The 19,067-nt window shown below is 36.2% G+C and overlaps 4 protein-coding genes across 9 annotated transcripts; 2 read left to right on the forward strand and 2 right to left on the reverse strand.

The window, feature by feature from the left end:
* The first annotated feature begins 1,515 nt into the window (after positions 1-1,515).
* Positions 1,516-7,443, forward strand: LOC107931616 (probable phospholipid-transporting ATPase 4). Of its 2 annotated transcripts, none has more exons than XM_016863553.2 (11): positions 1,516-2,056; positions 2,445-4,279; positions 4,360-4,470; positions 4,579-4,855; positions 4,937-5,025; positions 5,135-5,207; positions 5,294-5,503; positions 5,603-5,728; positions 5,913-6,011; positions 6,104-6,295; positions 6,382-7,443. In XM_016863553.2, the coding sequence occupies exons 2-11, from the start codon at positions 2,550-2,552 to the stop codon at positions 7,015-7,017; spliced, it is 3,543 nt and encodes a 1,180-aa protein (XP_016719042.1). In that variant the 5' UTR covers positions 1,516-2,056; positions 2,445-2,549; the 3' UTR covers positions 7,018-7,443. The 2 variants fall into 2 exon arrangements, with proteins under 2 accessions (XP_016719042.1, XP_016719043.1); XM_016863554.2 differs by having other exon boundaries at positions 2,475-4,279.
* Positions 7,444-7,606: 163 nt separating this feature from the next.
* On the reverse strand, positions 7,607-8,364 carry LOC107931618 (uncharacterized). The gene has a single exon (XM_016863555.2). The coding sequence runs from the start codon at positions 8,174-8,176 to the stop codon at positions 7,814-7,816; it is 363 nt and encodes a 120-aa protein (XP_016719044.1). The 5' UTR covers positions 8,177-8,364; the 3' UTR covers positions 7,607-7,813.
* Positions 8,365-10,217: 1,853 nt separating this feature from the next.
* On the forward strand, positions 10,218-16,214 carry LOC107931611 (tRNA N(3)-methylcytidine methyltransferase METTL2). Of its 5 annotated transcripts, XR_005912306.1 has the most exons (11): positions 10,218-10,526; positions 10,741-10,830; positions 10,977-11,081; positions 11,389-11,496; positions 11,666-11,737; positions 11,808-11,858; positions 12,182-12,244; positions 12,345-12,469; positions 13,049-13,565; positions 13,791-15,132; positions 15,496-16,214. XR_005912306.1 is itself a non-coding variant. In XM_016863547.2 (9 exons), exons 1-9 carry the CDS (start codon positions 10,326-10,328, stop codon positions 13,083-13,085), a joined length of 852 nt encoding a protein of 283 aa, XP_016719036.1. In that variant the 5' UTR covers positions 10,218-10,325; the 3' UTR covers positions 13,086-13,607. The 5 variants fall into 5 exon arrangements, 3 of the variants coding, with proteins under 3 accessions (XP_016719036.1, XP_016719035.1, XP_016719037.1); XR_001693276.2 differs by having other exon boundaries at positions 11,812-11,858; positions 12,136-12,244; positions 13,791-16,214; XM_016863547.2 differs by lacking the exons at positions 13,791-15,132; positions 15,496-16,214 and having other exon boundaries at positions 13,049-13,607.
* LOC107931567 (U-box domain-containing protein 34) lies at positions 13,731-18,998 on the reverse strand. The gene is made up of 9 exons (XM_041092109.1): positions 18,843-18,998; positions 18,515-18,612; positions 18,268-18,389; positions 17,567-17,794; positions 16,731-17,064; positions 16,149-16,250; positions 15,626-16,054; positions 14,257-15,054; positions 13,731-14,152 (listed from the first exon to the last, which is right to left on the reverse strand). The coding sequence occupies exons 1-9, from the start codon at positions 18,982-18,984 to the stop codon at positions 13,964-13,966; spliced, it is 2,442 nt and encodes an 813-aa protein (XP_040948043.1). The 5' UTR covers positions 18,985-18,998; the 3' UTR covers positions 13,731-13,963.
* Positions 18,999-19,067: the final 69 nt, after the last annotated feature.

A 19,067-nucleotide genomic window follows, 5' to 3' on the forward strand; every position in this document is an offset into this window, starting at 1 on the left:
GTCTACCTCCACTACCTTGGTATACCTCAACCAAAGATTTACCAATTTACTATACTTGAATTATTACCTTTTAAGGAGAAGATATAATCTTTAGAACCCCTATATTTTTCATAAGGTGGAGATATAACCTTCCCCCTGATTTTAATGTCTTAATTAGAATCCTTCCTAATTTTTGTGGCTTAAATAAAACCCTCATAATTTACAATTGGTGAAATGAAATAGAGTAAACAAAGAGGCCTCCCTAAAATTATTTATTTGGACAATTGGAGCAAGATCTTACTTTTGGGGATTCCAGAATAAAAGACGTAATTAAATTTCTTTTTTAAAATGTAACAAGAACTTGGGTTACTGCTGATAAATTTTTTATTACATTTACATGATTTATTATGTTTATTTTTAAAAAAAATATGTTTGGGGATCAAATTGATAAAATTTGTAAATGCGGATGATTAAGTTTGTTGAATTATTTAGAATTAGAAACAAATTGATAGAATGTGTAAGTGTCGAGGACTAAATGTGTAAGAGACTGCGCCACAATTTCTGTTAACAATTTAACAAAGGATGACCAAAGCAAAACCAATTAAAAATGTTTGTGATAAAATTTAAAGTTTTTATAATTTGATAACCAAAATAGAAATATACTAATAGTTGAGTGGCTATTTGTGTAGTTTACCTATTTATATAGTTGTAAAATATTAATTTACAACTACATCATATTTGATTACGTCTTATGTTGCGCAACGATTACATGTTATTGTATAAAGTTGATTTTAACCATAAATTTGGTTGCAAAATACGTAACAATGTTATTATGGTTAAATTTTATCTTGCAATAAAATTTGGTCCTTACCCTTAAAAATACATAAAATTTTAAATTTTATATTTTTTAAAAATACTATGAAAATCTAACTCTTTAAAATAAAAAAATGAAAAAAGAATTGAAAATTTAATGTTCTCTAAACTGGATTGGAGTGGCTAATCGGACTAGTTGGATTAGAAATTGAGTGGAGTACTAGTCTAGTGAGAGATAATAAAAAAAAAACCAATTGATTTGCAAACCATTACAAACTGGTTGAATGATTTTTTTTGTTAATTGGTGAAAGTAATTATCTGGCTTGGAAGCAACATGTCTTATTAATTTCTTAGTTTTCTTGCAACAAACAGAAAATAAACATATTAAATTGGTAAATTTTGTCGAAAACTACCTATGACTATAATGTTTGGATTAGGATTTTTAAATTGAAAAAAAAAAGATAGATTGAATTTTTAACTTTTAAAAGACTAATGCTTGATTTGGATGGGCGATGCATTTACTTTCGATAAGGTTAAAAACATTAGGGATGGTGAGATGCGAAGTAAAAGATTGCACCGCCTAAATTTCAAATCCTATAAAAGTGTAGGGACTAATAATAAATTATGGGGGGAGTTGATAGTCAAAAAGTCCTAAATCTTTGGAGATTAAATATAGAGGTAAACAAAGTAGGATTATAAAGTCTAATTATAAGAGTAATTTTGTTTTCCATAAATAGATGAACGAAGAAAAGCTTTTGTTATTATTATTACAAGGGATGTGACACGTAGGATAAAAATAGGCCCCACAAAAAAACAACGTTACAAAAGATAGGTTCTGTTTTGGCTGATTCCATATTTATATAAAAACGAAAAATGAAGATTGAGTGCCATGCCATGCCACCCTTCTCTTTTCTCTCCTTCTCTTGCAAAACCTGACCCATCAACACATTATGCTTTCTCTTCTGATTTTCATAAAATAAAAACAAAGAAACCTTAAAATTTTCATTATACACAAAAATAATCATAAAAAAAAAACAGAGAGATTTATAAATATTACGTATAGAAGTGAAGGGGCGAAGGAGACCCCGGGAAATCTTGTTATTGGATTCAAAGAAACAGAGGGAAGGGGAAGCCTTAAACCCTGGCTTTTCTATCTCTCTGTTTCTCTTTTTATCTCTACATGTTCTTCTTTAATCCAAATTAACCATTAGAGAGATTGCCTACTTCATTTGGTATTGAAGATGAACCAGCCTCTAGATTCCAGGTAACTTTTCATTTCGAGTATTTGGGTTATTTTCTTTTGGGTCAAGTATCAATGATGTGTTGTGCATTTGTTGAAATTTCAAAGTTTCAGCTCAGCATTGTCTCCTTTGTCCATTACACCTTTATTTTAATGATCTTAGCTTAAAAGTAATGTTGGGTACGTGTGTTTTTTGTTTCTTGCCTTTCTGCTAACAAATTATATATATATGTGTATGCATGCATGCATGGATATATATATATATTTATTATGTTGGATTCTGGGAACGGCTGCATGGGGTGTTCTCTCGTACCTTGGAATTTCTTTTGGGTCAGATTTGTAGCTTTAACCAATGTTGATTTGTTGTAAGCTTCATTTTGTAAATATGAATCATTTGGTATTTGGAAATCAGGAACTAAAGCAAAGAAGCTGCGTGTTATAGGTGACTGAGTGGTAGATTTTGGAGCTTGTCTTTGTTTGATAGTAAATAAATAAAGAAAAGCTTGATTCTGAGAAGATGGCACGGGGTAGGATAAGAGCAAAGCTCCGCAAGAGCCATCTTTATTCGTTTTGTCTATTTCGAAGTTCAGGGAGCGGGGGACAGTCTATAGGAGGGCCGGGATTCTCAAGAACTGTATACTGCAACGAACCTCAAGTGCTCAACCAAAAACCTTATCGATCAAATATCATATCCACAACCAAATATAATTTTTTTTCTTTCTTGCCAAAAGCTCTGTATGAACAATTCCACCGAGTAGCCAATTTGTACTTCCTTGGATGTGCAATTGCTTCACTTACACCCCTTTCGCCATTTTCTCCTGTGAGCATGATTGCACCTTTGGCCTTCGTCGTAGGGCTAAGCATGGCGAAGGAAGGTTTGGAGGATTGGCGAAGGTTTATGCAAGATAGGGAGGTTAATAGTCGGAAAGTACATGTTCATAATGAGGAAGGCGGCTTCGGTAAAAAGACATGGGAAGACGTTCGAGTTGGAGATGTGGTGAAAGTGGAGAAGGATCAGTTCTTTCCTGCAGATTTGCTACTGTTATCATCAAACTACGAGGATGGAATTTGCTACGTGGAGACCATGAATTTAGATGGTGAGACCAACTTGAAGGCAAAGAAAGCTTTGGAGGCAACCTTGGGTTTGGATGAGGATGATAATTTCAACAACTTCAAAGGAATAATTAAATGTGAAGATCCCAACCCTAGCCTTTACACCTTTGTTGGTAACCTTGAATATGAAGGTAAAGTTTATGCTATTGACCCTACCCAAATTCTCCTTAGAGATTCAAAACTCCGAAATACAGAGTTTGTGTACGGGGTTGTGATCTTCACTGGCCATGATAGCAAAGTCATGCAGAACTCCACCAGGTCCCCTTCCAAGAGGAGCAGAGTAGAAAAGAAAATGGATTATATAATTTATGTTCTTTTCAGTGTCCTTCTGGTGATATCATTGATCAGCTCTTTTGGCTTTGCTGTGGAAATTAAGTACAGCATGCCAGTGTGGTGGTTTATGCGACCCCAGGATGCAGATGAATACTATAGTCCCAAAAAGCCTGTAATATCAGGGCTTAGCCACATGGTGACTGCCCTCATGCTTTATGGATATTTAATACCTATTTCTCTTTATGTTTCGATTGAGGTGGTGAAGGTTTTGCAAGCAACCTTTATTAATCAAGACATACAAATGTATGATGAGGACACTGGGATTCCTGCTCAAGCACGGACATCTAATTTAAATGAGGAACTGGGCCAAGTAGACACCATCCTTTCAGATAAAACAGGCACTTTGACCTGCAATCAGATGGATTTTCTCAAATGTTCCATTGCTGGTATTCCATATGGTGTGTCCCCTAGTGAAGTTGAACTTGCTGCTGCACAACAGATGGCTAATGACCAGGAGGATCAAGGAGAACTTAAGACCCTTGTCGCTTCCAAGAAAGAAAAGGCTCATAAATCTCCCATAAAAGGGTTTAATTTTGAGGACAACCGACTCATGAATGGGAACTGGTTGAAAGAGCCTACTGCAGCACGCATTATGTTATTTTGCCAAATATTAGCAGTTTGTCACACTGCTATCCCTGAGCTGAATGAAGAGACCGGCAATTATACATATGAAGCAGAGTCGCCTGATGAAGGATCCTTTCTTGTTGCTGCCAGAGAATTGGGTTTTGAGTTTTTCCAAAGAACTCAATCAAGTGTGTTTGTTCGTGAAAAGTATACGGCTTCAGGAAAACCAATTGAAAGGTGGGGATGGCAATTGTTGCTTGTTCTTTTTAGAATTTTTTTTATTTGAGCATCTTAACGGTCCTTTGGGAATCTTGTAGGGAATACAAAATTTTGAATGTGTTGGAATTTACAAGCAAAAGAAAGCGGATGACTGTTATTGTAAGGGATGAAGAAGGGCAAATTCTTCTCCTGTGTAAAGGTGCTGACAGGTTAGTCTCTATGTTGTCCTTTGACCTCATCATCAGGGTATTCACATGGTAGCCTACACCAATGTGTTCCTTCAATGGTATGAGGGTTTGTTCCTCTTTTTGGCACAGCATTATTTTCGATCGGTTGTCAAAGGATGGAAAATTGTATCTGGAAGATACCACTAGGCATTTGAATGATTATGGAGAAGCTGGATTGCGTACATTGGCACTGGCTTATAGAAAGCTCGAGGAGTCTGAGTATACTGCTTGGAACAATGAATTTCAGAAAGCAAAAACATCTATTGGGGCTGATAGAGATGCAATGCTTGAAAATGGTGCAGATATGATGGAGAGGGATTTGTTTCTCGTTGGTGCAACTGCCGTGGAGGACAAACTGCAGAAGGGGGTATGTGTTATTACCCTTGCTTGGTTTCTCTAACACACTTGTCTTTTGGTGTTTTTCATTTTCAACCTGGTATCATTTCAGGTGCCCCAATGTATCGATAAACTAGCACAAGCCGGTTTGAAGCTCTGGGTTTTGACAGGGGATAAGATGGAAACCGCTATAAATATAGGGTTTGTCTCCTGCCATTTCTCTCGTTATTTTCATCCACTAATGGTAACCTGAAAGGTGTAAAGATGTTCCATGATAGCTATTTAGTGAAAATTTCTCTTTGTGATGCAGGTTTGCTTGCAGTCTGCTAAGACAAGGCATGAAGCAAATCTGTATTACAGAAAGTGGTTCAGAGGACAAACAGGTATGTATTTCTCTTGACAGGAAATTTTCTTTTGGAAATTGATTTCATTAGATGTTAGACTTTGTTGCCCTTTTGTTACTCATCAGGAAGTCAAGGAGGACATATTGAAGCAAATCACCAATGGTTTAGAAATGATCAAACAAGAAAATGATCCACATGCTGCCTTTGCATTAATCATTGATGGAAAGACTCTTGCATATGCCTTGGAAGATGATATGAAACTTAAATTCTTAGGCTTAGCGGTTGAATGTGCATCTGTAATATGCTGTCGTGTGTCTCCAAAGCAGAAGGCACTAGTAAGAATTTTCTATGTTTCTAATGGATTAAATCGGGTGATATTCCTGAAAGTGAAGATCTTATTGTCTATTCTCGGTTTTTTTTTTCCTTGGCACCAGGTAACAAGATTAGTAAAACAAGGAACTGGGAAAACCACCTTAGCAATTGGTGATGGTGCAAATGATGTTGGAATGATTCAAGAGGCTGATATTGGAGTTGGTATCAGTGGTGTGGAAGGTATGCAGGTTGGTAACATCTTCTTGCATCCTCATCAACTGCCGATAAATGTTTTGTTCTCAAATATGTTTGATGTTTGTAACAATTATTATCAAATTGTAGGCTTTTGCTGTTCTATCTTGACATGATGCTTCTTAAGACTGGTTAATTTTTCATGTTAGTGAATTTTACCAAACTTTTTCCCGTTTTCAGGCTGTAATGGCCAGTGACTTCTCTGTTTCCCAGTTTCGTTTCTTGGAAAGACTTCTTGTTGTCCATGGACATTGGTGTTACAAGAGGATCGCACAGATGGTAATAACGAGGAATTGTCTGTTTCATTTTCTTGTTTTTTAAATGCTTGGCCCCCCTCTAATGCTGTACCAGTTCCGGTATTTTGGATTCAGATTTGCTATTTCTTCTACAAGAATATAGCGTTTGGCCTCACCCTCTTCTACTTCGAGGCATTTACAGGCTTTTCTGGACAATCAGTTTACGATGACTGGTACATGTTGTTGTTCAATGTTGTTCTTACCTCCCTACCAGTAATGTCACTAGGAGTTTTTGAGCAAGATGTTTCTTCTGAGGTCTGCTTAGAGGTTAGTTTTGTAAAAGGCTTCTTTCATTAGCAATTCATCCATGTTAGAGTTGAGACTTGACTTAAAAGATATTGCATGTCTTGCAGTTTCCTGCAGTATATCAGCAAGGACCTAGGAATTTGTTTTTCGACTGGTACAGGATACTCGGGTGGATGGGAAATGGTCTATTGTGCTCTTTAATCATTTTCTTCATCAATATTATCATCCTGTACGACCAAGCTTTCCGTGCTGAAGGCCAGACCGCCGATTTGGCTGTCTTGGGTACAACAATGTTCACTTGCATCGTTTGGTCTCTCAATTGCCAGATTGCCCTCACAATGAGTTACTTCACATGGATCCAGCACGTCACAATAGGGGGTAGCATTGCTGCGTGGTATATATTTCTCTTAATTTATGGCGCGCTATCTCCTAGAATATCTGGCGATGCCTACCAAATCCTAGTGGAAGCCCTTGCTCCCGCACCCATCTACTGGCAGACCACCCTCTTAGCCACAATCGCTTGTACCCTCCCTTACATGGCTCATATAGCTTACCAAAGATGTTTCGAGCCAGAGGATCATCATATTATCCAAGAGATCAAGTACTACAGGAAAGATGTTGAGGATCAACACATGTGGACTAGAGAACGGTCCAAGGCAAGACAGAAAACTAAGATTGGGTTCACTGCACGTGTGGACGCAAAGATCAGGCAAGTCCGAGCCAAGTTGAATAAAAAACAATAGCCTTTTTTGAAGATTTTTTAGGGCCTCACTTAACAATTTTAACATTGAGCCACTCTTATTTTCTTGATCTCTTTAGATTACACAAGTCCCATTGATTATACAAAGGCCTCTGGGTGCTGGGGGCAATTGTATTGTATTGTATTGTATTGTGTTGTCTGTACACTACTCGACACACACATAACAAGAGTTGGTAGCCGGTGAAAATAGTCTATAGCTTCATCTTTGTTACAAGTTGCCTTATCTCGGCTTGCCTGTGCAAGTCTGTAAAGACGTACAATCTTGCAAATGCTGTTGATGTAAGAAGAAAAAAAAATGAGGATTTGAAGCAAGTCATCTTCCTTGTTTTCATCTAGTACACACTTGTTTTGATGTTGGCTTCTTGTATCTCTGAATTTTATTATTTTATACATATTTTTATATATTAAATTCATTGGAGTATTGTTTTTGATAGATCTGTACCATTCTTATTATCAGTAACTATGCTAGATGACCTGATCTTGATCAGAATAATAGGTTTAAGGCAATCTAAAGCCTCAGTAACTATGCCATGGGTCTTTAGTCTCCCCCAACTTGAGAAACTCAACCAAGAAACATTAATTTCCAAATTTCATAGATGTGGTTTTTGCTTAGGTACCAGACAAGTAATAATTTTTCTTTTTATAGCTATCTATAGGATTCAGGAATTTTGATGTTGAAGAATTTTTGGACATCCCAAATCCCAAGTTCACATAGGAAAAGACAGAGAGAGAAGAGACAAGAGAAACAAAAGTAGAGAATAGGCAAGGATGAGATGGGATCACCTCCAACCATAGACAGCTTGGATGTAAGTGTCCTTGATCCACCTGAAACTCTTCCTCAAAGAACCTTTCATCTTGCCTTCAACAGCATAAACCTTGTAGCTAGCAACCCTTTTCTTCCTCTGCAACTCAGGGTCATTAAAGCTCCAGGTTTTGGAAGAAGACCCAAAGGAGCTTTTGCTTTTCTTCATCTTAATCTCTTTGCCAAGCTGATTTGGTTGAACAGAATTAGCATAATTAGCACTGTAACACCTCAAGTCCTGCATGTTGCTAGGCCCTCCTCCTTTACCTCCATAGTAACTCTCCATCTGCATCCCCCCATCCCTGGATGATTTGGATCTAAAATTGAAGCCCTCCATCATCAAAACTAAACCAAGATTGCAAGGATGAAGATGGGAAGATGTGGCGGTGGTGGAGGAGAAAATAAATATCCTTGCCTTTACTTTACTTGCCTTCTTTTTATTTATTTGTGAAGTTGTTGAAAACAGATGGTGATGGTCTTGGCATTAGTTTAGTATTATTAATTCAAGTGGGACTCCTCCAACTGTTGTCACTAGTTTAGCATGCAGTGCATGGGGCAGCTAATTCTGAATGGGAATGGCCATTGATGCCCAACTTCCATGTGTTGTGCTTCATGTTTGACTAGGTCAACGAATTTGGAATTGAGAGATTGTCCAAATTTTACATCATTTTTAACTGTTCTTCATCTACTCTTCTTTCTCTTGGGGACTGCATAGCTGCCCTGGGTCCGATCTGTTCATAATTTATCAATTATTCGCAAGTTCTCCCTTTTTTTTTCTTTTATAAAGGTTTTAAAATAAAATTTAAATTAGTTAATATTATGCTTAAAAATAATTATAGAAAAATATTTCATACACTATCTTTCGAGTTTTTTAGATTTAACAAGCAAATTGAGATATAGTAATATATATATATATAATATTTGATTTAAAAAACTCGATAATATATCAAATAATTACCCTTAAATATTTTACTATTTCTTAAGACCTTAAAATAGATAAATGACATTAATAACGAATTAATTTAATTAAAGAATATTAGGTGCAATAATTAAGTATATTAAATTTTGCAAAAAAGAAAAATTGGAACTAGACATGAGAGATGCTAAGAATAAATAAGGATGGAGATTTGAAGTTGTTGACGTTTTGCCTCAAAGAACATGATTGAAATCATTGTTTTTAGAACTAGAGCCTATTGATTGATTGGGTGGAGAATCGAGTAGAATATCAATATATTTAATCGAATAAAAAAAACTAATTAAATAGAAAAATAAATAATTAAACCAATTCGATTATGGATTCAATTTTAAAAATTTAAGTTGCAATATTATCTTGTTAATGGTAATAATCAGATCAAGAACATCAAGAGAAAAATAAGTGAAGGTGTTAGTTTTCCAAGTGGGGTTTAGGATTCTGATTCGGGGTTTAGGGTAAATAAATTACTAAAATTATGTGTTAATGATATGAGAAAATTATTGAAATGTCATTAAATTATTGAAAGAGACCATGGATGATGTGATGAGAACGATCCATAAAATAATTTCTCCACATCGTGGGTGTCTCATAATCTAGGCATATATAATGCCCTTTACACATATAAAAAAGTGATATAAATACCTTTTAAATTTTAAAAAACGATAAATATACTTAGAAGATTTGATTTTATAATCTTAAAAGATTGAGTCAACCCGATAAGAATCTCAATTGTAGATATGCTCTAATCTTTATTGTTAATGTAATCTAATGTGTACCATTGCATTTACGAGAGTTCAACTATAAATAAAGACATTTCTCTTAATGTGTAACCACTCAGTTGTAATCTTTCATAATAATTCAATAGCATGTTATTGCTTTCTTGTGGTTATTCTGTCTTTTTTAGTCTTTGAGTTGCTTTCACTTTATTTTTGATGCATTAGAGAATTTTTATCGAGAACTTCGTATGGGTAGTAAAGCCATGGTGAGCCATGGTAAGAGTGAGCTAGATGGTCCGTGTCTGTGAATTAATTGGGTTTTGGTTTAAAGAACAAAAGAGACTAGAGTTGTTCTATAATTAGCTTTTGATTCAATTCTAAATTATGATGTTCAAATTTTTGGAATAAAATATTTTTTCAAACATAAATTTTTTAAAATTTATTTAATAATTTTTTAAAAGTTAAAATATGCTTATAGTCCCTATACTTTCAAAAATTAAAAATTTAGTCCCTCTAAATTCAAATCTAACTGTTAAATTTACGTTAATTATGACATCTTTTTTTAATTAGTAATAAATTTTTTATTATTTCAAAATGCCATGACAATAAATTCAAAAATAAAATATTATTAATAATTAAATTTGAATTTTAAAATATAAAAAATAGGGACTAAATTTCTAAAATACAAGGACTAAATTTTTAATTTTAAAATGTTTAGTTCAAAATAATTTTTTATTTGATAGAAAGGAAAATAAAAAGCACAAAATCAGGAAAGTGCAGAACCGGGGATAACGCTGAAAATGACAGTTGTACCACTGGCAATAGCAGTTGATCCCAGGTACTGTCGTAGGCGCCATCAATTTTCTCTGTTCATCAGCCATGACCCATGGTTTCGTCCGATGGCCATTCAAGCTGCTCGCAAATACCCGAATTTGGCTGAGTACTACCAGAAAAACGCCACCAAGTTTTGGGACAATTTCTATAAGCGCCATAAAAACAAGGTCTTTGCTTCTTTTTTCCCTTAAAAAGAATAACTGTAAAGCTAACACTTTTATGTTTTGGGTATGTTCAGAAAACCCTTTTCTGAATTTCTGTTTTGATATAACATTTCTGGGAAAATTTACTGAGTGAAGCTTTTGTTCTTTCTGGTTGTTTCGTTTCAAAAGGATAAAGTATATTACATGGATTCTGAGTTTGACTATTATGTTGTTTTAGTTCTTCAAAGATAGACATTACTTGGAGAAGGACTGGGGGCAATACTTTTCTGATGATGCTAATTCCGCTAATGTCAAGGTTCTTTTAGAGGTACACTTTATGCTTCATCGATTCTAAAGCAATGTATATTACCTGTTAGTTCAAATTTAACAAGGTTTCTCATTTGTTTCCCATGGTGCTTAATTTTAAGCTTAGTTACTAATCTATGTACTTGATTGACCATTTTCTTCTGGCAGGTTGGTTGTGGAGCTGGCAATACAATCTTTCCACTTATTGCAGCATATCCCGAACTTTATGTGCAAGCTTGTGATATCTCACCTCATGCAATCGCGCTTGTTAAGGTTTACAACCTTTTCTAACCATGAATATTTGGCATTTGGGACATAATTTCTATTTTCTTTATTTAAGAAGTTCAAATACCTGTTTGTGCCAATCCATCATTGAACATTTCCGGCTTAGTACACTAAACTTGCATAGAGCTTGCATGTATGCTTAATAATGTTCATAGGACATTACTAATCACTGTAATTGTTAAGTTTACAATAGCGCTTGACATGTGAAGGGGAAGAGGTGTGTGTTGTTGCTTAGATGGTAAGTAAGAGTTGCTTATATGATTAGGCAGGACTAACTTTTACTGTTGAAATGCAGTCACATGCGGAGTTCAAAGAAGATCGGGTGAATGCATTTCTATGTGATGTTACAGTTGACAATCTTCTTGAAAGGATTAATCCGTCTTCAGTTGATGTAATTACCTTGGTAAGAGTACTGGAAATCCCCAATTCTGAGGTTCTGATCCTGCATCTAGTTACCATTAATGATTTGTAGAACTAATTGCCTGCTAATTTTTACTGGTTATTTCAAGGGAAATGTTCATGTTTTCATTTATTAAGGACAACATCTATATGGTAACTAACATGTTAAGCAGATTTTCATGCTTTCTGCAGTTTCTCCACATAAAATGCCTTCGATATTACAGAATATTAAAAGAGTACTAAAGGTATATCTAAGATGTTACTTTTGAGATGGCCTGGATATATTCTTCAATCTAAATGATATTTTGCCTGCAGCCAGATGGTTATGTTCTCTTGCGAGATTACGCCATTGGAGATTTTGCACAAGTAAGTTGTGCTTCAAATATGTACTCCACTTCAGTCTCATTTCTTCTGTTCCCACCTTGTGTGCCAGTGATATGTTTCTTCTGGTTTGCATCAATAGTGGCCTTTTTTAGTTGAATAATTCCTTCTTTTTTCCAAGTTATGGTACTTTTTATAGAGGAAATGATCACATCTCAATCTGTTGTCCCCTGTTTTGCTTGGTTGGAACCTTGATTTTGTTCTGGGCTATACTTAGTCTTTTGACTCCTTTTCCTAAATTCAAAAAACTGTTTTAATTCAGTTGGCATGCACCTTTCTTCTTTTGTTGCATGCTTTCAACTTATAAGGTGAAGCTAGAAAACAAGAATCAGATGATAAGTGAGGGCTTTTATGTACGCGGTGATGGAACTGTAAGTATGTTGTACAGCACAGATTATGGTTTTTCTTTTTTCACATGAAAAATGCATCTTATTGCCTGATTTTCTATGTTTGTTAATCTCTTGTCTCTAGTGTTCATTTTACTTTTCTGAGGACTTCTTGTCAACCTTATTTTTCCAAGCTGGCTTCAACACTGTAGATATCAGCACATACTGCAAGCAAATCAAGAATAGTCATAAGAATATAACTATGGATAGGTATGTTTAGTAGTTGATTATTGCTTAAAACTTAAAAGTTATCCATTCTTGTTATCTATAATAATTTTCTAAGGCATAAGTATGTAATTGATGGCGACTGTTGCATTCATATTATTGCTTTTCCCTGGATGTTCCCTAGTCTTCTGAAAGTATACGTCTGCATGTGTTCACTAGCTCCTGTGAACTTACCAATGTGTTGCTAATGCCTTGAATCAGATCTGCAACTCTCATATCATGAACATTATAATGTGTGCTACCATTCTTCTTCTGTGTACTTTCTGCTCTTATTCTTTGTAGACTGTTTACTTGATTGAATGAATATTGTTGGTAAGACAGCAGAGAAAATGTCCTGATTTAGTAAAGGAAAATGACTTGACAGGAAAAGATGAAAGAAAATGCATGCAAGAGTTGAGAATAAACTACTTTGGTTTTTGAATGAAATTTCTCATCATGAGATCTGTTGGAACTTGCTAGTTGCTATACACTAAAGGAGGCAAACTAGTTCTATTTCTTTTTCTCTGCTGTTCTTTTTGCTTTCCTTTCAGTTTCTTCAATTCTAATGGTTATATTAATCTCCAGGCGCTGGGTACGAGCTGTTTTTAAAAATTTGGAGTGATATTCCGGGGTTGGCCGAGATTATGTAACCCAGATGATAGTACTGTGATTCATATATTGAGTGTTCATTGATCAGCCACAGCCAGGTTTGGGTGTTTTTGTGGCTGGGTGTTATAGTCCCAATATATTTTTTTGCTTCAGATGCTCCATACTTGAAGCTTGACCATCCCTGATGTGAGGGTCGGCATGGGACCTATGTTAGAACTCCATTGCCTAAAATCCATGGAAGGAAAAGGTCAACTTTTATCAAATTAGTTGTGGCAGTCTGGCAGACAGGATCCCGCTTGCTGTTGATATTCAACTTACATTAAGAAATTATTCTTTTCTCTTATTAAAAATGAAGGAAAGGATCCTCCTTGTTGGCCGCTATTTAAGACATCAGTAGATGCAGATGGTTGGCCTTTCTGTTCCCAGTAAACCTCCTGTCGTGCTACTGGAAATTTTAGGTTCTGGATGTGATGCAGACTTTGCAAATGGACCGGTTGGTTGACCAATATATTAATAAAGTTTTTTGCATTTAATACATTAATTTGAATGATTTAAGAAAAAAAAGTATTAGTTACACTTTTGATCATAAGTTTCACGTTAATTAGTGCCACTGTGTACTAATTAACATTTTGCAATTACTTTTTATGGAGATCAACCATTAAAGAAACTGTAACTCGGTACATTTTAAAACTCTTCAATTTGTTCAAACAATCTGCAGGAACTAATTATATAGGTTTATAATCAAAAGATATCGTCTTCAAGCCTCCAAGGTGGATTTTCCATGTTAGCAAGAATGAGAAATAGAAGTATAAGTATTGATCCATAGGAAAAATTTCAGGGTGATCTCTAGAATTACTCCAGGTCTACAGGCACTGCAACGACTTTTATGTTCTATGATGAAAATGACTTGGCTCTTCTCAACTGCTGAGGAGGTCCGGTACAAGTTACAAATGACCAACAGTTTGCTTCACCAGGCTTCCTGTTTGACTTTCCAGCAACACCCCTGTTGGATGGAAGGATGTTGGACTTCCACACTCTGGTTATCGATACTAACCTTTGCCATCCGCTTCTTTCAGTGATCTACATTTGAATGCAATTTCTACATTAGGGTTGTTTGTCATTTTATCTTGATTATGCATAATGTAAAATAGACTAGTGACTGTAATCTTCATGCATTAACTAACCTGATTTTCTTGTGATCTAATCTCTGGAACTGAAATATGAAGAGGTGGCTTAGAAGCAACTTTCTCGCTGTTGTTGGCTTCGTGTTGAATCTCACTGTTGTTCGCTTCATGTTGAAGTTCGAGATTCCTAAGGCGATTCAGCTCTGGTAACACAACTGAATCAAGGTCTGGCCTATCTCTTTTCCTTAGCTCACAGCACTGTAAAGCGAGTTTTGCTAATGATAAAGCCTCTTCAACGGGCCAGTCTGGTACTGTTGGATCAAGCATTTCTGCAAAGGTTCCTTTTTCTATTGCCTCCTGGATATGGACAGTCAATCCAACTGGTGGCTTTGACGTTAGCAGCTGTAATAGAACCACACCAAGTGAATATAGATCTGATTTTACACCTAGCATTCCTGTTTGCTGATACTCTGGATCAATGTAACAAAATGTTCCCCGAGCTGCTGTTAAGCGATATTGAGCAACACCATCTGCAATAGATGCTGGAACCAGTCGGGACAAGCCAACATCACTAATCTTGCTCACATAATTCTTGTCTAAGAGAATGTTTGCAGGCTTGAGGTCACGATGTACCAGTGGCTCTGGCTTTGTTTGATGAAGGAACAGAAGGCCTGTAGCAATCTCAGCCGCTATTCTAAACCTGATTTTCCATGGTATTGAGGGAGTGTTGTCTTTTCTAAAGAGCCGATCTTCTAAGCTTCCATTTTCCATGTATTCATAAACCAGACATCCATACTCAGGGCAGGCACCTATGAGCAGAACCAGGTGTGGATGTCTCATGCAGCTTAGAACCTCAACCTACATAACAAATTTATTTAATACAAATGAAAGGAAGGAAGAAGGACAGATAAGTTCTGCCACTATAAACACATGAAGGTAAGACCATACTCTTTATCTCCCCTCTATTTGGCTAGAGAAATTGCTGTGGACATCATATTTGGTGGTTTTCTAGGTGGCAGGGCTTTTAAAGGCTTTTATAAGTCATTACCATCTTAAATTATAAGACTATGAACAAGTTTAAAAGAAGCTATAAAAGGAACATTTCTATAAATTTAAAATGAAATTAACTCAACATTCTTTGCTAGTCCTTACTCATTTCAGATATTACATTCAGCTATCATTATAATGTCAAATGATGCCCACCTCATTCATTTCTGGCACTTTTTTTTATTTCTTATTGTGATATATAGAAGCTGTGGTTTTAAATATACTGCAATTGACAGATTACCTATAATGCAGCTTTGAGTTTTACTATAAGAGATGATTCAAACTTCTTCACCAAGAAAAGAGATACCCAATGTTTTGGGACACCGTAACATTCAATGAAGTTTAATTGTTCTTAGGAAACAGGATTAACAAGCATAGTTACCTCTTGTTGGAATTGCTTCTGTCCTTGTGATATATCTGGCCTTAAGATCTTGATGGCTACAGCAGTATGGTCAAGGGTGGCTTTAAAAACCGGCCCATATCCTCCTTCACCAATCTTATGTGCACTCGCGAAGTAATCTGTCGCAGCTTCAATGTCATCAAGGGTGTATTTTCTATAAGCAGCTTTATTGTTAACCAGCTTATCTAGTGCTCTCTGTTTTTCTTCTTCCTCCTGATTGGCTTTCAATTCTGCGAGTTTTCTCTTCCGTGCCTCCATATCTGCTAAACGTTGTGCTGTCTGTGCTGCATCCATAGCAGCCTTGGTTTTTTCCCTTTCTGCCTCTGCCAAAGCCACTGCTGCCTCCTCAGAAAGCTTGACTTCCTCTAATTTGCGCTCTTCTGCTTCTTTCCATTCCTGAAGCTCCTTCAGCTGGGAAAAGAAAAGGCCCAGTCAAGCAAACTGGAAGTATATTGCTAAGTTTTTATTGATAAGATCACATATGATCATAAACATCCAATCTTACCTTATCTTTTGCTACAACAGCTTCTTCGCAAACTGATTTAAACATATCCATGGATCTCTTTAATTCTTTTCGAAGTCGCTTCATCTCAACCTCCAAGCCTCGCTATGTAACCCATGGAAAAGATGAAATATGTCTCAATAATATGGTATTGGACTCATAAAATAAAGAATTGGAACATATATTTAGGCCATAGGAAGACAGATTCATTTTGGACTGAAGCGCACCAGTCACTGTATTCATGGTAATCAGGCAACCATAGTTTACATATTTGTAATGTAATGCTATCTTGAATTTCATCCATTTTAGAGAGAAAAAAGCTCAATAAGCTAAACTAATTGAAGGCTACATATAATAGATGTGCAGGCTTTTAGATTCTGGAGAACTCCTTTGCTGTAAACCTCTCCCAGAAGGTTAGCAGCCAGTAAAAATATTGTTAGATCTACTAGAAAACAAATCAAACAAGATGGAAATTGGATCTTGTTGCATAATAACTTGAGCCAACAAGTTATTTCAGGAAGTCATTGTATGTTTTGATGTTTGTCCAAACATAATTCCTAAATGAATTTATCACAATATACTCACGGGAGTCAGGGAGGCCAAAGAACTGGAATTGTAAGCTGTACTTTCTGAACCGTGACTAGATATGTCAGTTGATCTGCAACTTGGTGGCCCTGAAAAATCTGTTCTCTCTGTTATGGAAATTCTATGAAGAGATTCTGGTATTTTACTTCTCTTTGAAGCTTTAGGTGATGTAACTTGTTTATTTGTCTTCAAATTCTCACATGGTCTTACTTGAAAGGAATCATTGACTCTATCAGAAGTTATTCCGCTACTTCTGCCTTTACTGCTTGAAACAGTTCTTTGTGAGCTAGTACGAGTCAGTGAAGACGAGCCATTGAAATGGGAGGATGTGGATCTGCATCAATGCTAGTGGTGTGAGTAAATACTTGTGGAGTTCTAAAACAACAGGCTTAGACCCCAATCCAGGAAATTAAGAAGTGGACTATTAGCAAAATTCTTCATAGAGAAGAAGGTGAGATCATTTCACTTTTTTCATCCTAGCTTCTTAGTACTATCTTATTAACATTGGTTGATAATTCTAATTTACTTTCAGCAATGATATATGAAATTCATTCCCCTGGAAAAATGGAAGCCTTAAGTGACATTTTCCGAAATGGAACTTGTTGAGATTCTGTTGCATCTAAACCATGGATGAAAATTATGCAATAAATGTCACAGGCCTTGCTTACTTTTTCTGTCTTAACTCTCAAGGTCTAAGACATCATGGTGATATATTTCAGTAGTTCTAATGTTGATACTCATATAGTGGGCCTAGGAACTTAGGGAGACGTTAGTTTTGGCTTTGCATCAGTTAATTAATAGCCCACCAAGAAGAAATGTGGTATATTTCATGTTACCTGCTCCTGCTTATGTCTTCAATCTCTGAGTTATCATATGTACGTGTGGAAAGAAGCGCTTTCAGATGCTGTGACTTGTGTGGGTTTGTGCTTTTGCTGTCTTCGGATTTCTGAGACCTGCTTGCTAATCGGGAAGCCTGAACTTTTCCTTTCAATATGACATATACTCCACAAGATTCTGGTGCAAGTTTGAGCAAGCTGGTTGGCACATCTGGATTTCTAAGTTTCCTGAAAAGACAATTTCCAGAATGATGTTAGGAAAACACGAACCACACCCACACCCTTGGACTGCTTGATACCGAACAGTTTTACTAGGAGAAACAATCATGTGCGGGGAATATATCTAGTACTAGTAATTGCAGAAAAAATTTACTACAATTTTCTGCAATGAATTTCTGTTCTTTATTCTGACCTGCAAATAAGAGTTTGTTTTATCTTGCTTTTATGTTGCTGAGTTCATACTACCCCATGTCATTTACATAAATTCAAAGAACAAATATCAGTTAGCAAGTCCTACAGACAATATCCGTATCTGGTGACCAATAAATCATGCATGCACTTCTAATTCTCATAACTCACACTGTAGCCTTATTACTCTTCCAAAATAGTGGTTCCTATTGAGCCGGTTTCATTTATTTTCTGGAGGAAAATGACATTATTGAATAATATTCTTGAGAGAGAAAGAGAGAGAGGGAGAAGACCTTGTAAGAACATTCCGGCTGGAAGCACCAACAATGATATTTCCAATGTCGTTGTTGTTGATGTAGTCAACCAGAGTACTTGGAACATCAATGCCATGGAGGACCATCTCATGTGATTCAATCTGAAAATGTCCCAGTGTTCATGAAACTCAGCTTCTTCAAAATGGCATTTATATCCACTTGCATCAAACCCGATGACAAGAGAAAAAATTTCAGGCTCGAGAGACTAATTTGGTAACGAACTTACCCCTTTTCGAGAGCAGTATCCTCGGCAAGAAAGGAAGTAGAGTTGCATCTCAGCTTCAGACGGCGGCCGACCTTCCATAGGTATGGCTTCAAACTCCTCTGAAAAAAAATCCCAAAAGAACACATATCAAATGCAACAGGGAAAAAAAGTAATGATGTTGCTCATTGCCATCTCCTCTAGACAACATAAAATAAATTGAAGAAATGGACCGCAAGTATCAGCACAAAGTTTTTAGATTGCTGAGAAGGACACCACATGCTAAACCATAGTCACCGATAGACAAAAGGGATTGTATATCATGACCATGACGAAAGAGAGGGATACCTACGCGGATGCAAACTCTTTAAAACATGAACGAAGAAGCATTTGGAGCCGGGTTTCAGCAGGTGATCCACTGCCCATTTTGCAGCAAGTTGGCTGTTCCTGTCCTTGTCGACGGCAATGGCTGTATATCCAGAGGTTTCTTCCATTGTCACAGCGAGCCGGAGGAAAGACTGCGTTATGATTAACAATGTAATGCATGAACAAGAATGAAAGAAACAACATATATCAT

This window comes from Gossypium hirsutum, chromosome D04 (genome assembly GCF_007990345.1).
Source record: "Gossypium hirsutum isolate 1008001.06 chromosome D04, Gossypium_hirsutum_v2.1, whole genome shotgun sequence".
Taxonomy (NCBI): domain Eukaryota; kingdom Viridiplantae; phylum Streptophyta; class Magnoliopsida; order Malvales; family Malvaceae; genus Gossypium; species Gossypium hirsutum.

What these genes read in the sequence shown, in the direction of transcription:
- LOC107931616 (XM_016863553.2), top strand. Translation starts at nt 2,550, where the DNA reads ATGGCACGGGGTAGGATAAGAGCAAAGCTCCGCAAGAGCCATCTTTAT. An exon ending in CTGTGTAAAGGTGCTGACAG is followed by an intron (nt 4,471 to 4,578) that starts GTTAGTCTCTAT and finishes TTTTTGGCACAG; the next exon opens with CATTATTTTCGATCGGTTGT. An exon ending in ACAAGAGGATCGCACAGATG is followed by an intron (nt 6,012 to 6,103) that starts GTAATAACGAGG and finishes TTTTGGATTCAG; the next exon opens with ATTTGCTATTTCTTCTACAA.
- LOC107931618 (XM_016863555.2), bottom strand. Translation starts at nt 8,176, where the DNA reads ATGATGGAGGGCTTCAATTTTAGATCCAAATCATCCAGGGATGGGGGG.
- LOC107931611 (XM_016863546.2), top strand. Translation starts at nt 10,326, where the DNA reads ATGACAGTTGTACCACTGGCAATAGCAGTTGATCCCAGGTACTGTCGT. An exon ending in ATAAGCGCCATAAAAACAAG is followed by an intron (nt 10,527 to 10,740) that starts GTCTTTGCTTCT and finishes ATGTTGTTTTAG; the next exon opens with TTCTTCAAAGATAGACATTA. An exon ending in ATGCAATCGCGCTTGTTAAG is followed by an intron (nt 11,082 to 11,388) that starts GTTTACAACCTT and finishes GTTGAAATGCAG; the next exon opens with TCACATGCGGAGTTCAAAGA.
- LOC107931567 (XM_041092109.1), bottom strand. Translation starts at nt 18,984, where the DNA reads ATGGAAGAAACCTCTGGATATACAGCCATTGCCGTCGACAAGGACAGG. An exon ending in TTTAAAGAGTTTGCATCCGC is followed by an intron (nt 18,613 to 18,842) that starts GTAGGTATCCCT and finishes ATTTTTTTTCAG; the next exon opens with AGGAGTTTGAAGCCATACCT. An exon ending in CTTTGGCCTCCCTGACTCCC is followed by an intron (nt 16,251 to 16,730) that starts GTGAGTATATTG and finishes TGGGTTACATAG; the next exon opens with CGAGGCTTGGAGGTTGAGAT.